The 17,734-nt window shown below is 41.5% G+C and overlaps 1 protein-coding gene across 1 annotated transcript in view; it reads right to left on the bottom strand.

The window, feature by feature from the left end:
• LOC112218406 (membrane-associated guanylate kinase, WW and PDZ domain-containing protein 2) overlaps positions 1–16,348 on the bottom strand; it is a 28,541-nt gene extending 12,193 nt beyond the window's left edge. Inside the window, exon 1 of the mRNA XM_024379170.1 lies at positions 15,687–16,348. Within this exon, the coding sequence (XP_024234938.1) occupies positions 15,687–15,987 (301 nt within the window). The 5' untranslated portion in view covers positions 15,988–16,348. The remainder of the gene's footprint in view (positions 1–15,686) is intronic.
• Between the last annotated feature and the right edge of the window lie 1,386 nt (positions 16,349–17,734).

Raw genomic sequence — 17,734 nt, 5'->3', positions numbered from 1 at the left:
AGGCGGACCAAAATACGGCGTGATGATGATTCATGTTTGTTTAATAAAGGAAAAACTATACATGAATAAACTACAAAAACAAGAAATGTGAGAACTCAAAACAGCCCTATCTGGTGCAAACACAAAGACAGGAACAATCACCCACAAACACACAGTGAAACCCAGGCTACCTAAATATGGTTCCCAATCAGAGACAATGACTAACACCTGCCTCTGATTGAGAACCATATCAGGCCAGACATTGAAATAGACAAACAAGACATCCAACATAGAATGCCCAACCAGATCACACCCTGACCAACCAAAACATAGAAACATACAAAGCAAACTATGGTCAGGGTGTGACACCCAGTTAGACAGCAAATGTTCCTTTTGTTCCATAAAGATTATTTTTATACCCAAAATTCCTCCGTTTGCTTGTCACGTTATGTTCGGAAATCGACCGGAAATAGCGGTCACGACAACGCCCCCCCAAAAAATTCAAATTATATCCATAATATCGACAGAAACATGCCAACTTTGAAAAAATCAACCCTCAAGGTGTTTTTCAAATATCTATTCGATAATATATCAACCGGGACAATTGGCTTTTCAGTAGGAGCGAGAGGAAAAATGACTACCTCTGTCTTTTATGCAAGAATCACTCTGAGAGCCCTCAGCTGGCAACTGACGCAATGTAGTCGTTTACACTCATTCTTCAAAATAAAGGCCTGAAACTATGTCTAAAGGCTGTAGACACCTTAGGGAAGCCACAGAAAAAGGAATATGGTTGTTATCCCATTCAATGGGTAATAGGGATGCATAGAAAGACAGGGGTTTCAAAATAAGAGTCACTTCCTGATTGGATTTTTCTCAGGATTTCGCCTACAATATCAGTTCTGGTATACTCACAGACAATATTTTTACAGTTTTGGAAACTTTAGAGTGTTTTCTATCCTAAGCTGTCAATTATATGCATATTCCAGCATCTGGTCCTGAGAAATAGGCGGTTTACTTTGGGAACTTATTTTTCCAAAATTAAAAATAGTGCCCCCTAGTTTCAAGAGGTTAAATCACCTGAGGGCTCTGTTTACCTCGGCTCCCGTGCTGGCCCATCCGGATCCCTCTTTGGCGTTTATAGTGGAGGTGGACGCATCCGAGGCTGGGATAGGACCTGTGCTCTCTCAGCACTCCGGTACGCCACCGAAGCTCCGCCCCTGTGCCTTCTTCTCGAAGAAGCTCAGCCCGGTGGGGCGAAACTATGATGTGGGGGACCGGGAGCTGTCGCCAAGGCCTTGAAGGTGTGCAAACATTGGCTTGAGGGGGCTAGACACCCTTGTCTCATCTGGACTGACTGGACTGACCACCACAATCTGGAGTACATCCGGGCGAGGAGACTGAACCCTCGCCAGGCAAGGTGGGCCATGTTTTTCACCCGTTTTGTGTTTACCCTTTCCTATAGACCAGGCTCCCAGAATGTTAAGGCAGATGCATTGTCCCGGCTGTATGACACAGAGGTGCGGCCCATGGATCCCACTCTGCTGGACACGGACATTGAGCAGGCGTTACGTGCAGAGCCCGCTTCCGTCCAGTGTCCCGCTGGGCGTCTGTACGTCTCGTCTGCTGCTCGTGACCGGTTGATCTATTGGGCCCACATGTCACCCTCCTCTGGTCATCTTGAAATCAGTCGGACAGTGCTCTGTTTAAGCGGGATGTACCGGTGGCCTACCTTGGCTAAGGACGTGAGGGTTTACGTTTCCTCCTGTCCTTGTCGGTGCTTGTTTATTGTAAGTGCTTGTGCATGTCTGTCCTGGTGTGCATCGGGTTATGTACCCATTATTTGATTGTTGTGTTTTAAAAAATAAATAAACTGCGCCATTTGGAAACACAGTTTTTGCTCTCCTGTGTCTGACTTCTCTGCCGCCAGTACACACCCCTCACAATGGAATTGTTTTAAGTTCAAATTAAAGTTCATACCAAGAATCATTTTGCTATTTGATTTTGAATTTTAAAACCCCGTCAGTATAAAAAGATACACAGTACCAGTCAAAAGTTTGGACAGACCTACTCAATCAAGGGTTTTTCTTTATTTTTACTACTTTCTACATTGTTGAATAATAGTGAAGATATCAAAACAATGAAATAACACATATGGCATCATGTAGAATCAAGAAAGTGTTAAAGAAATCAAAATATATTTTATATTTGAGATTCATCAAATAGCCACCCCTTGCCTTGATGAAATCTTTGCACATTCTTGGCATTCTCTCAACCAGCTTTATGTGGTAGTCACCTGGAATGTATTTCAATTAACATGTGTGCCTTGTAAAAAGTTAATTTGTGGCATTTCTTTCCTTCTTAATGTGTTTGAGCCACTCAGTTGTGTTGTGACAAGGCCGGAGTGGTATACAGAAGATAGCTCTATTTGGTAAAAAAGCAAGTCCATATTATGTCAATAACAGCTCAAATAAGCAAATAGAAATGACAGTTCATCATTACTTTTCATCAAGTGCTACGATGAAACTGGCTCTCATGAGGACAGCAACAGGACAGGAAGACCCAGAGTTACCGCTACTGCAGAGGATAAGTTCATTACAGTTACCAGCCTCAGAAATCAGCAATTACTGCACCTCAAATTGCAGCACAAATTTTTTTTCAGAGTTCAAGTAACAGACATATCTCAACATCAATTGTTCAGAGGAGACTACTTGAATCAGGCCTTTATGGTAAAGTGTCTACAAAGAAACCACTACTAAAGTACCCCAATAAGAGGAAGATACTTGCTTGGGCCAAGAAACATGAGCAATGGACATTAGACCGGTGGAAATCTGTCCTTTGGTCTGCTAAGTCCAAATTTTTTATATTTAGTTCCAACTGCTGTGTCTTTGTAAGACACAGAGTAGGTGAACGGATGATCTCCGCATGTGTGGTTCCCACCATGAAGCATGGAGAAGGTGGTGTGGGGGTGCTTTGCTGGTGACACTGTCTGTGATTTATTTTGAATTCAAGGCACACTTAACCAGCATGGCTACCACAGCATTCTGCAGCAATATGCCATCCCATCTGGTTTGTGCTTAGTGGGACTATCATTTATTTTCCACAGGACAATGACTCAAAACACTCCTCCAGGCTGTGTAAGGGCTACATGACCAAGAAAGAAAGTGATGGAGTGCTGCTTCAGATGACCTGGCCTCCACAACCACCCGACCTCAACCCAATTGAGATGGTTTGGGATGAGTTGGACCACAGAGTGAAGGAAAAGCAGCCAACAAGTTATCAGAATATGTGGGAACTCCTTCAAGACTGTTGGAAAAGCATTCCAGGTGACAACCTGACAACTGAGTGGCTCAAACACATTAAGAAGGAAAGAAATGCCACAAATTACACACCTGTTAAATGAAATACATTCCAGGTGACTACCACATAAAGCTGGTTGAGAGAATGCCAAGAGTGTGCAAAGCTTTCATCAAGGCAAAGGATATCTACTTTGAAGAATCTAGAATGTAAAATATATTTTTGTTTAACACTTCTATGGTTACTACATGATTCTACATGTGTTATTTCCTAGTTTTGATTGTCTTCATTATTATTTGACAACTGGGAAAATTGTAAAAATAAAGAAAATCTCTTGAATGAGTCGATGTCCAAACTTTTCAAATGGTACTGTATAAAAAAATATTTTTTTGAAAAAAATCCTCAAATACCATTTGCCAACTCCTTGTGTCAGAGAGCACATAAATTAGAGTAGAGCCTACACACACACACACACACACACACACACACACATTCACTACTTTCCCCCATTCAAGTCTTCTCTCTTTCTTCCCCTCATCTCCTTCCTGTTTATGTCTTTATGCCAGTCTTTCTCTCTCTGCCCAACCCCCCCCACACATACAGTGCCTTGCGAAAGTATTCGGCCCCCTTGAACTTTGCGACCTTTTGGCAAAAGGTCGCAAAGTTCAAGGGGGCCGAATACTTTCGCAAGGCACTGTACACTCTGACCCATCTATTTCTGCCCCTGTCCCTCTGCAGAAATATAATTCCTGTTTGTGAGTCCTCATCTGAGTGGAGAAATGCAGCTGAAGCACAAAATGTGTTTGATGCTGAGCAGAAATGTCGAGCTAAGGTATTTTCGGTGAAGGACAATTATAGTTACACGCCCCTGATCAGTATTTTTTTTTCTCCAATAGAGTGTTGACTTTCAACATAAAATACAACCCCTGTCAATACACAACTGGACTCACCTGCTCCCGCTTTCGCCCGTTGTGCTATTTACAAACAAACACGTGACTGGCTCAAATGTTCTGGAGAACAACATAATGTAAAATAATTTGACAGTTGAAATGAAGAACGCAATCTGCTTTATCTCTGTATTGCACAAGTTGACTGCAGGTATTTACTTAAAACGTAGCTATAAATATAACATTTTATTGAAAAACTTCAAGAAAATTGTTTCAACGGTATTGAAAAACCACCCCATGACTATTTCCAAATACCCCGGTATACGGTATGTAAGTTAAACTGCCCAAGCGTAGGCAAATGTCTGTCTGAGCCTCTCCTCTGTCATTATGTGGAGGTCAGGCCAAGGACAGAGGTTGACGTCAAAGCAATGCTCAACAGCAACGCTGGATGTACTAGCGGCACACAACATGAGCGCTACACTCCCTCTGGGAGCAAGCCTTTGTGTGTGTGTGTGTGTGTGTTGGTCCTGCCAATGGAGTACTAGAAGCCACATTTATTTATGTCTCACAACCACAGAACCATCCACACAACTACACACACACACAGTTCTGGCATCACCCTCCATTAAGCCTTCAGTCTCATTGAAGTGAGTTATAGAAAGACCACTCTGCTACTATCTGTGCGTGCATGCGTGTAGCCTCGTACTAGCTGAGCGAGTGGATTCTTTCTAGATGATTTCTCAGTGAGCCTTGAGTGTGTGTCAGACCACCTTCATAACAGGGCTTCACTCTATGGCAGGAGGATTACAATGGTACTGCACAGTGGGAGACCAGAGAGGAGGAACAGAGGCTAGGACTGTGGTGACTGTATTACCGCCACACCAGCAGTCATGAGTCATGACCGCAGTAAAATTCCATGTGACCGTTGAGTCACGTTAATCTCCTTTAATGCACTCTAGACATGCGTTAGTGGTATATTAAAGCTTATGGATAGCACAGGCCAATATATGAGCCCCCACCCACCCAAAAAACAGAATTAAAACATTAATTGTGCCGTTATGCAGGGGTGGGCAACTCCAGTCCTTGAGAGCCTGATTGGTGTAACTTTTTCTCCATCGCTAGCAAACACAGCTGATTAATAAAATTGCATTCCAATCTGAAGATCATTGATTAAGTGATTATTGGAGTCAGGTGTGTTAGCTGGTAATGGGGAAAAACTATGACACCAAATCAGGCCCTCCAGTCAAGGACTGGAATTGCCCACCCCTGCACGGTTATACAATACATAGCCTATTACGCATGGTAGAAAAACATTTTAAAAAACCTGATTTAAGATCTTTGGTACATAATTGGTCTAGCCTATATAGCAAAATTAAACAAATTCTAGTAATCACCTCTGAGTGTTGACTATTATTATGCATACCGGATGGACTAGTTACCTTATTCTATGCTCCAAACTTCATATCCACGAGTCTGGGAGAGAATGTATAGGCCTAGGCGATGCTTCATTGATGGTTCATTGACTGTGCAGGGTGGGCGTCTAACAGAGTAAGCCTACAATTATAGGGAATTTGGTTTTGAATTGCCTATATTTTCATAATTTTTAGGCTGATTCATTACCTTTAGCTTCAGAGTATGTCAACCCTGTGCATTTCCATCTCCTCCCCTTTTTCCTTCATTCCTTCCTCGAGCACACACAGAGAGGGGCTGTCAACATTTTAATGAAAAATGTTTTGTTGTGGAAACATGTTTCCATCAATGTTTCCAAACAGAGTTCACTTGGTTTCCCAAATGAAGTGCTGGGTAGCTGCAGAAACAGGGTTGGAAAGGCCATGGCATACAGAGTTCGGGCAGAATATCACCTGGAGCAAGAGGCTGCATGTTCCTCAAACAGTGGTTGACGTGTGGAGTGAAATATCTGGATTAGCCTACCGGGGATGAGTGAAAATTTTAACTGTCAGGAAAGTTGCCGCCATTTGGAAAAGCCTATGGCATGGCGCATAGCCAGATAGCAACATCATGACAATGTTATCGTTAATGTGATGACATGCTATTTATCGAATAATAACGATGTTCATTATTACGCGACTAAATTAATCGTGTAACAACTAACTCAGTAACACTTATTTTCCACCATAATTTGCAAATAAATTCATTAAAAATCCTACAATGTGATTTTCTGGATTTTTTTTCTCATTTTGTCTGTCATAGTTGAAGTGTACCTATGATGAAAATTACAGGCGTCTCTCATCTTTTTAAGTGGGAGAACTTGCACAATTGGTGGCTGACTAAATACTTTTTTGCCCCACTGTACACATTATGAAAACTCTTCAAGTTACAATGTTTGTGTTATAACGTCTTTATCTAACTTTATGACATCACAAAATCAACATTTATTTTCATATTCCATCTATCATTGCTACCACCATTTTGGCTGATGAAATATAATGTCCCAAAGTCAATTTATTTGATGTTTTGTGGTTTTGGGCTGTAATCTCTTCCTTGGGCACACAGACATTCCAGTCTCTCACACTAGAGACCAGAAAGGAGTTGGGCTGCTGTCTTATAATTTATGATGGGCGTGAGGTCATAACCCCCACCCCTCCCCCATCAATCCCTCTATTCCTCTCCCCTTCTGTGGGAAGGAGAGATACCTCTAGAACTGTGATCCACTGTAACCTGATCCTCACAGGCCGGTCATGACAACATACAGTAGGCCAACTCATATTCTGTGCTTCTGAAATACATTTTCTCCATATCATAATGCTTCTTTAAACCTGCCTAAAATAAATAATGGATTTATTGTGATTGTGTATATTAAATTGATTTATTAGACATCTTGAAATGTAGATGTTCTAAAGGCGCGCATCAATGGCTTGTATGTGTGGAGACCTGGAGATGCTAAACATGTTATGCATCTCACATCCCTGAAGGGTTCTGTGTCCTCCTCTATGCCACAACAAATTAATTCAGCCAGTGGCACATTACGGAAAAATTGTCATAATTGATGCATGTAATCACCATTTTATGATTACATGCATTTTTAAAATAACTTCTAAGCCTATTTACAGTTATATTGGGCTGGATGCTGATAGGGTCAATTTGCTGAATGATCCAAGAAATGATAGTCAAAACTTTTATTTGGGCTAAGATTCTTGAATTGTTGGTAAATGTACAACTTTTCTCTTTCTTATCTGAGAAAAATATTTTGAATGTAAACCAATCAGGTTTTACACGTAAGCACAGCACTATTACAGCAAACACTTAGTTGTTAATGAACTTATTGATGAGCTTTAGACACTAAAATGAGGTGTGATTGACCGGCTCGATCGGTCTCATGTAGCAAAATTTTAAATGGTTTATTTTACATTAGATGAAAGTAAAGACTCAGAGCTAGAAAATGGTATATCATACACTACAGTTGAGGAATAGTGGGAAAGTAATTTTGCTCTGAAAGTTGATACACTTGTAACCTCACTTTTGAGAAAATTGCCTCTTTTTTGGTCTACAACCATTCAGCATTGTTCACACCCTCTTAAGCTTTAAGGATTCACATGTGAGGCCATGAACTAAACAACCAAAGATATCAAGACTAAACACTGGTTTATACTACAAGTGTGTTCGTAAATTTAATCTGGAGTGCCAGAGTGTGCTCTATGCATTCGTAAACTGAGAATGTTGTCAGATTGTCCATTCGTAAATTCAGAGCCTTTCACTCGAAGCGTTCAGAGCATACACTGGGTGCTCTGGCCGAGGAGTAGCATTCTGGCCTTAACAACAGCAGTCAAGCACCCAAGCTAACTGGCTAACGTTGGCTAGCTTGCTAGCTACTTCCAGATACAAATGAGAGAACAGCTCACTGACCATTTTACACACGCTAGCAGAGCTGGTTAGGCTATGTTATTTTATCCAGAGCATTCGTGACTGCAACTGTGCTGCTGGCAACAATTTAGAGAGTGCTCTGAAATCGGAGTAGATAGCCAGAGTGAATTTACCAGCTACGTCTATCGACAGTTGTAGCAGTGACATAATAAACATTCTATTGAAATAGTTACTTGCACAGTGAAGTCTTTTGTTCAGACATTTAGCTAGCTAGGTAAACAATGAACCATAATCACAACTCATAACTGCATGAATCTGCAGGTAGCTAACCAACCAGGTTCAATGTTAGCTAGCTGTCGCTGAGATATGAATAATTTTACTACATACACGTAACATTAGCTACCTAGCTAACAGTACACTTTAACTTGAAATGAAAATGACTTTCTGCCAAAAATTGGAACGTGTAATATCTGAAAATGGACGCTACTCCCTCCCTGTCACGGATGCCATGGTTGCCCTTAGTTTGAAGATGTAATCCAGAGACAGGTGTTTTATACAACAGCCTTCTGTGTGTTCTCTTTTCGACTCCGTCTGCATATTCACAATCAAATGGCAGAATTTTCTCCATCTTAGCTGTCATACTCGAATTCCACTGATATCAAAATGCGGTCCACCAGAAAGTGGAGAGCAACACTTATGCAGTTTTACTACTTCATATCTTTCAAAAAAGCCACGTTAGAAAGGATTACCTACACATACTGCTCATGTTATAAACAAAAGCCTGCCTGATTGCAGACCAATCAAAACCATCTCTCGGCATGTCTAGCCCACTCATTATCTCAATCAATCTAGGCTAGCAGAAAGGTTGCTGACTTTGTCCTTGGATAAACCTACTGGGCACCTAATTTAACAATTGTATTCATGTTTACAGACAGCATACACGTTTGTTATTAAGGCACATGAAAGTTCACATGTTCCAGAAGGCATTTATGCCAAAAAACGCATAGACTTTTTAAAATAAATAAAAATAGGTTTACATTTAAATGGCTCTGCTGTCAAGAAGTGACACACGACATATGCCTACTTTCCTGAAAGGAGTGATAATTCCATTTTTAGCTCAATTTATAAAAACCTGTTTTTGCTTTGTCATGATGGGGTATTGTGTGTAGACTGATGAAGGAATAAAACAATTGAATCTATTTTTGAATAACGCTGTAACGTAACAAAAAATGGAAAAAGTCAAGGGGTCTGGATGCTTTTTGAAGGCACTGTATATGCTATTGCCCCGACTGTTGATCTGGCTGTGTTAAAACTACAGTCAGATTTTATCGCTATGCAGGGCTGTAGGCGTAGTGTTACCATGCTCTATGTGCCAGGATTTCGAGCCTTGGGACAAGGTTACTAGCTACGTTATTTTATTCACAGTGTGAGTGAGTAGTGAGTCTCAGCCTAGTCTGACTCGACATGCCACCGCCAGGTAAAAGAAAGGGACCAGGTATCCGCATTGTCTTTAGGCATCAACCTAAAAGAAAAGTTAGCAGCATGACCATCCCCCCTCTGAATTTCTTTCCCACTGAGCTGGAACTTCTGTCCCACTGAGCAGTGCACACTGTGAACTCAGTGGAAGACAGAAGTTCAGAGGGGGATGGAAACTGTTTGGTCATGTCATTTACAATCTTGAAAGATTCATGTGGCGTAGCAGTCTAAGTTACTGCATCTCAGTGCTAGAGGCGTCACTACAGACCTTGGTTCGATTCCAGGCTGTATCAAAGCCGGCCGTGGTTGGGAACCCCATAGGGCAGCACACAATTGAACCAACATCATCAGGGTTAGGGTTTGGCCGGGGTAGGCCGTCATTGTAAATAAGAATTTGGTCTTAACTGACTTGCCTGGTTAAATAAAAAATGTAGTCCTAGTTAAATGTGATTGCTGAACTCACAGTAAATGTGTCCTGTAGAGTAAACTTCATTGTTCACTGTCTCTGTCTGGGTCACTGTATATATCCATGTCTGCTGTGATCGGGAGCAAGTGACGAGAAGTGAAGAGAATGATGTCAGTGCAGGCAGGGGCAGCAGCAGTGTTGATCTACAGGTGACTGAGATTATTTATCCCCTAAAGTGAAAATAAACTGTCACAAAACTGTGTGGTCCCTGTGAAGGTATAACTTTACTGATGACAACATTTGACTTCCTTTGGTAACCAGTCATGCACAGACACATAACCTCATACTGCGCACTCTCTGCCTTCAGCGATCATCACATATTCTTATCTACTTTTTTACCTAGGTGAAAAATCAATGAGACAGAATTGATTGTTGGTCAAATCAATTCAAATGTTATTTGTCACATGCGCCAAATACAACAGGTTACACCTTACCGTGAAATTCTTACGTACAAACCCTTGACAGTGCAGAATGATTTTTTTGTTGTTGCTAAATCTTTCTAAAAAATGAACACAAAATTACAAGGCTAAATACAGCTGGTACCGTTACCGAGTCAATGTGTAGGGGACCAGGTATCGCTAGTCGAGGTAATTGATGTCTAATGTACAGTGGGGCAAAAAAGTATTTAGTCAGCCACCAATTGTGCAAGTTCTCCCACTTAAAAAGATGAGAGAGGCCTGTAATTTTCATCATAGGTACACTTCAACTATGACAGACAAAATGAGACAAAATGAGAAAACAAAATCCAGAAAATCACATTGTAGGATTTTTTATGAATTTATTTGCAAATTATGGTGGAAAATAAGTATTTGGTCAATAACAAAAGTTTCTCAATACTTTGTTTATATACCCATTGTTGGCAATGACAGAGGTCGAACGTTTTCTGTAAGACTTCACAAGGTTTTCACACACTGTTGCTGGTATTTTGGCCCATTCCTCCATGCAGATCTCCTCTAGAGCAGTGATGTTTTGGGGTTGTTGCTGGGCAACACGGACTTTCAACTCTCTCCAAAGATTTTCTATGGGGTTGAGATCTGGAGACTGGCTAGGCCACTCCAGGACCTTGAAATGCTTCTTACAAAGCCACTCCTTCGTTGCCCGGGTGGTGTGTTTGGGATCATTGTCATGAAAGACCCAGCCACGTTTCAACTTCAATGCACTTGCTGATGGAAGGAGGTTTTCACTCAAAATCTTACGATACATAGCCCCATTCATTCTTTCCTTTACACAGATCAGTCGTCCTGGTTCCTTTGCAGAAAAACAGCCCCAAAGCATGATGTTTCCACCCCCATGCTTCACAGTAGGTATGGTGTTCTTTGGATGCAACTCAGCATTCTTTGTCCTCCAAACACGACGAGTTGAGTTTTTACCAAAAAGTTATATTTTGGTTTGATCTGACCATATGACATTCTCCAAATCTTCTTCTGGATCATGCAAATGCTCTCTAGCAAACTTCAGACGGGCCTGGACATGTACTGGCTTAAGCAGGGGGACACGTCTGGCACTGCAGGATTTGAGTCCCTGGCAGCGTAGTGTGTTACTGTGTTACTTTGGTCCCAGCTCTCTGCAGGTCATTCACTAGATCCCCCCGTGTGGTTCTGGGATTTTTGCTCACTGTTCTTGTGATCATTTTGACCCCATGGGGTGAGATCTTGCGTGGAGCCCCAGATCGAGGGAGATTATCTGTGGTCTTGTATGTCTTCCATTTCCTAATAATTGCTCCCACAGTTGATTTCTTCAAACCAAGCTGCTTACCTATTGCAGATTCAGTCTTCTCAGCCTGGTGCGGGTCTACAATTTTGTTACTGGTGTCCTTTGACAGCTCTTTGGTCTTGGCCATAGTGGAGTTTGGAGTGTGACTGTTTGAGGTTGTGGACAGGTGTCTTTTAAACTGATAACAAGTTCAAATAGGTGCATTAATACAGGTAACGAGTGGAGGACAGAAGAGCCTCTTAAAGAAGAAGTTACAGGTCTGTGAGAGGCAGAATTCGTGCTTGTTTGTAGGTGACCAAATACTTATTTTCCACCATAATTTGCATATAAATTCTTTAAAAATCCTACAATGTGATTTTCTGGATTTTTTTCTCTCTCATTTTGTCTGTCATAGTTGAAGTGTACCTATGATGAAAATTACATGCCTCTCTCATATTTTTAAGTGGGAGAACTTGCACAATTGGTGGCTGACTAAATACTTTTTTGCCCCACTGTACATGTAGGTAGGGGTAAAATCAGTATGCCTATAATAAAGAGCTAATTGCAGCAGCGTAAAAAAGGGAGTCAATTTAAATAGCCCTGGTAGCCATTTCATTACCTGTTCAGCAGTCTCATGGCTTGTTAAGGAGCCTTTTGGACCTAGACTTTGCTCTCCGGCATTGCTTGCCATGCGGCAGCAGAAAGAGCAGTCTATAACTAGGGAGGCTGGAGTCTTTGACCATTTTTAGGGCCTTCCGCTGACACTTCCTGGTATAAAGCTCCCGGATGGCAAGAAGCTTGGCCACAGTGATGTACTGGGCCATACGCACTTCCCTCTGTAGCGCCTTGCAGTCGAATGCCGAGCAGCTGCCATACCATATGCAATCTGTCAAGAGGCTCTCGATGGTGCAGCTGTATACATTTTTTCAGTCTCCAGAGGGGGTATAGGCATTGTCATGCCCTCATCGTGACTGTCTTGGTGTGTTAGGACCATGATAGTTTGGTGAAGTGTACACAAAGGAACTTGAAACTCTTGACCCGCTCCCCTACAGCCCCGTCGATATGAATGGGGCATGCTCGGCCCTCATTCCAAAGGAGTTGTCCACGATCAAGTGACAGACAAGTCAGCACAGACAGGTGTAGCATCAGTGTTAATCTACAGCTGAGTGAGATTAACCCCTCTAGGGTATGTGGGACGCTAACGTCCCACCTGACCAAAATCCAGTGAAAGTGCAGGGCGCTAAAATCAAACAGAACTCTCATAATTAAAATTCCTCAAACATACATGTATTATAATGTATTTAACGATAAACTTGTTGTTAATCCCACCACAGTGTCTGATTTCAAAAAGTCTTTACGACAAAAGCATACCATGCAATTATGTGAGGTCAGTACCTAGTCACAAAAAAACACAGCCATTTTTCCAGCCAAAGAGAGGAGACACAAAAAGCAGAAATAGAGATAAAATGAATCACTAACCTTTGAGGATCTTCATCATATGGCACTCATAGGACTTCATGATACACAATACATGTATGTTTTGTTCGATAAAGTTCATATTTATATCCAAAAATCTCAGTTTACATTGGAGCGTTGTTATGTTTTGCCTCCAAAACATCCAGGTGAAAGTGCAGAGAGCCATGTCAATATACAGAAATACTCATCATAAATGTTGATGAAAATACAACTGGTAAGCATGGACTTAAAGATATACTTCTCCTTAATGCAACCGCTGTGTCAGATTTTTAAAAAAGCTTTACGGAAAAAGCACACCATGGAATAATCTGAGTACAGCGCTCAGAGACCAAAACAAGCCATACAGATTCCCGCCATGTTATGGAGTCAACAAAAGTCCGAAATAGCATTGAAAATATTCACTTACCTTTGATGATCTTCATCAGAATGCACTCCCATGAATCACAGTTCCACAATAAATGTCAGTTTTGTTTGATAAAGTCCATCATTTATGTCCAAATACCTCCTTTTTGATCGCGCATTTAGTACAGTAATCCAAATGCGCAGGCACTAGGTCCAGACAAAGTCAAAAAAGTTATACTACAGTTTGTAGAAACATGTCAAATGATGTATATAATCAATCTTTAGGATGTTTTTATCATAAATCTTCAATAATGTTTCAACCAGAGAATTCCTTTGTCTTTAGAAATGAAAGGGAACAAAGCTAACTCCCACGGGCGCGCGCCTGACTGAGCACATGGCATTCTGACAGACCCATGACTCAATCAGCTCTCATTCTCTCCCACTTCACAGTTGAAGCCTGAAACAAGGTTCTAAAGACTGTCGACATCTAGTGGAAGCCTTCGGAAGTGCAATATGACCCCACAGACACTGTATATTGGATAGGCTAAAACTTGAAAACCTACAACCCTCAGATTTCCCACTTCCTGGTTGGATTCTTTCTCAGGTTTTTGCCTGCCATGTGAGTTCTGTTATACTCACAGACATCAATCAAACAGTTTTAGAAGCTTCGGAGTGTTTTCTTTCCAATTCTACTACTAATATGCATATCCTAGCATCTGGGCCTGAGTAGCAGGCAGTTTACTCTGGGCACACTTTTCATCCGGATGTGAAAATGCTGCCCCCTACCCCAAAGAAGTTCATTATCTAAAAAAAACACAAAACTGTGGTCCCTGTCAACGTGTATATTTTACTGATGTTGAAGATGGAAACAAATAATGTCTGCCTCCATCAAATTCAACCAGCCAAGCTTAGTGCAGTCTCTGTCAGCCATCTTCAGGGTCCAGCTACTGTCTGCCTCCTAGAGATATCCAGTCTCTGTTAGCCACCCCCAGAGCCCAGCCACTGCCTGCCTTCTTCCAAGTTTAGTCCAGTCCAGGCTCTGTCAGCCATCTTCAGAGTCCAGCTGTCTGTCTTCTAGAAAACTCCAGTCCAGTCTCTGTCAGCTGCATTCAGAGCCCAGAAAATGTCTGCCGCCATCAAAGTCCAGACCAGTAAACCACATTCAGAGCCCAGCCACTGTCTGCCTCCTAGAAAGGTCAAGTCCAGGCTCTGTCAGACACCTTCAGCCTACATCAACACTCAAGCTTCAGTAATAGTACGTTAAATATTACTCCTTATTTACAGCTTCAATGGAGACTCTCCTCTGGCACACACACACTAATGTTCTAATTTCATATTAAGGCAATGTACAGTGTTTTACGATGTGCAAATTGTTAAAGTACAAAAAGCATGTATTTACAATGGTCTAGCTCTCTCCTTAGTTAAACTCAGACCACCCTGAACCCTAAGTGAAATATCTTGAAGCCACTTTAACTATTGTCTTAAATGACATCTGTTTGTTAGACTGAATATCAAAACTCTAAATAAACTGGAAGGTATATTTTAGCTCAGCCCCTCAAGTGTATGTTTTCCACCTGCAATCTATGTAAACTACAAAACTTGATACTCAAATGTATGATAAATTTAGTAAATGATATCCTATATAAATATTCATGTCCATCATTATACTCAGTCTTCATCTTTTCTGTCTTCTTAATATTTGCCTTGAAATACTTTCATTGACGGTGACTTATCCTTCCACTTATAGTGTTTTCATACCATAAAGTCATGTCAAACTGTAGAATTGCAGGAACTATTTTATATGTAAATATTTTTGTGCATCATTATAATAAAACGGAGTCTTCGTCTGTGTCTTCTTAATATGAATAGATATGCATCTGTATCATTATAATACAACTCAGTCTTCATATTTTGACCTTCTTAGTATTTGCCTAGAAATGCCTTCATTAATGATGGTGACAACATATCCTTCCACTTATAATGGGTTTTCAAATATCCCTCCATATGCCACTCAAAATACCCCTCCCCAATATCTACACCACGATTTCACCCTTGCAGTTTTGAGTGACATAGTTTACAATAGCCCCACCCATTGATGACATAGAGATAGGTTATTTCTGATGAGCAGACAGACATAAAATAGGCTACAACCAGACAGGCAGGTTCTTATATTTTGAAGGTGGCGGCGGCGCACTCACACTCATTCAATGTTTAGCTTTTGCGCCTTTAGCCCACTGTCTGGCATACCTCACCTTGTTTGACACACTTGAAGCGGACCGGGTCTTTGCAGTGTTTGATGACGGCCAGAACATCTCGGGTGGTGAGCCCAGCCACCGCTGTGTTGTTGACCTCCAGCAGCAACTCACTCTGAGCCAGCTTTCCGCTCTGGACAGCGGCTTTGCCTTGTTTCACCTCGCCGAAGTAGGGGAACTGCCCAATCTCCGCGCCCCCCTTCAGCTCGAAGCCAAATTCCCCTTCTTTGCTCCTGATGACAACCGCTTCGTGGACTTTGTTGGTCCAGTGATTTTTCTTCTTCAGGCTATTGGACATCATTGAGCTAGTATTATCAATCCGGGGTGCCTATCAGATAGTCTATGTCTCATCCCTGCCTATGTGTGTAATGCAGGTCTTGGCTCTCACCAGCTCAGAGCGCCGATGGTAGCTCTATCACCGACACATGCCAGGCATAGTATCCGTCTAGCATGCAGCGTATTAGGGTAGAGGTCTGCAGTACAGTTGGGTGGAGAACTACGCTGTCACACACACACAGGCAAGACACAGGAGATAGGCTACTAGTGGGTGACCCGGATGTGAAGTCTGGAGGAGGGGAGATTAATGCTTCCAATTCAGATTCGTAGAGGAGGGATGGAAAGTAAAAATGAAAGGATGCGCAAAGGTATGTTCTTTAGTCTGCACCACCAGATCGCTCAGAGCGCATAGACCAGCTGAGACTGATCACACACACAAATTTAAAGCGAAAGCATCACTTATAAATGGCATCAAATTGTTTATTTTGTTTGCCCCCCACTGCAAGCTTTTTCCATGTATTATTATGCTATTGCAGTAGTCTAAGAGCAAAACAAGCATCGAATGCCTCCAATAGGCAGAATACATACACACTCAGACACACAGGCACAGAGACTTAATGGTCTGTGTTTAGTCAAGTAGAAGGGAGTGTATCTCTGATGTTCACATACACTACTACAACTACTACTGCCTTTATACTACTACTACTAGTGCTGCTACAACAACAACAGCAACAACAGCTGCTGCTGCTGCTATACTACTGCTACATATACTAGCCTACTACAACTACTACAACCATAGTAATAAACCCACTGGGCAGACGTCAATTCAACGTCTATTCCACATTGGTTCAACGTCATTTAAATGACATGGAAACCGTGTGTGCCCAGTGGGAATGCTCTCTTATAATACTTATAGTAAATGTACTTGTAATAGGATATTTTAAGATTTCTGTAATAGCACTTTCTGTAATATTTCTGTAATAGTATTTTTAAGGAAGTGTTCATGTCTGGTATGGGCGTAGACAAACACACACAATACTCAACAATGAATTCAATATGAATAAAGTCAATGCAGCTACACATTATGGCATCTTTACAGTTCAGTTTTCTCAATGGTCACAATGTAAACTAAATTGTTCATGATGTGGCCCACTGTCGCTTATAAATCAATCATCAAAACACTGTCATTATGTCAAAATCAGATCTCAGTAGTCCAGCCTCAGTAGTCCAACAAAGTGTGTGGCAGACATGTTAACGGTGGGTCGGGATATATCAGAGGTTCTCAACCCTCAATCAGGAACTCAGTCAGGGTCTCAACTTACTGTTCAGAGTTAGAATAGAAGAATACATGGGGTGCAAATTTGAAATTTGGTTGTGTATCAGCAGTTTTCCTCTTGTTATGTGAGTGACCGACAGGCACTCAACTAACCATATCAGCGAACAAGTTAGTCTAGCCAGCTATATAAACTTGTTATAGTCATGGCCGAATACTGACCGGGCACGCTGGGCACGTGCCCAGGGGCCCTGTTTCCAGGGTGCCCCCATTGATTTGTTAGTCACTCTCACTCTTATATCATATTAACATGGCATAAATCATGGTAAAATGTGTAGAATTGTAGTAAATTTGCTTTAAAACTGCAAGTTTTTCTCTCCACCCCATGGATTGATGTGTAATGCAGCTGTTTTTATCTCAATTTCAAATCATTTCCAGGTAACGGTTAAGTACCTTACTGTGATTGTTCTCAAAAAAACTGCTAGGACTGTCTGTGTCA

This window comes from Oncorhynchus tshawytscha, linkage group LG19 (assembly GCF_018296145.1).
Source record: "Oncorhynchus tshawytscha isolate Ot180627B linkage group LG19, Otsh_v2.0, whole genome shotgun sequence".
NCBI classification, from domain to species: Eukaryota; Metazoa; Chordata; class Actinopteri; order Salmoniformes; family Salmonidae; genus Oncorhynchus; species Oncorhynchus tshawytscha.
This window is presented reverse-complemented; position numbering and strand designations above follow the sequence as displayed.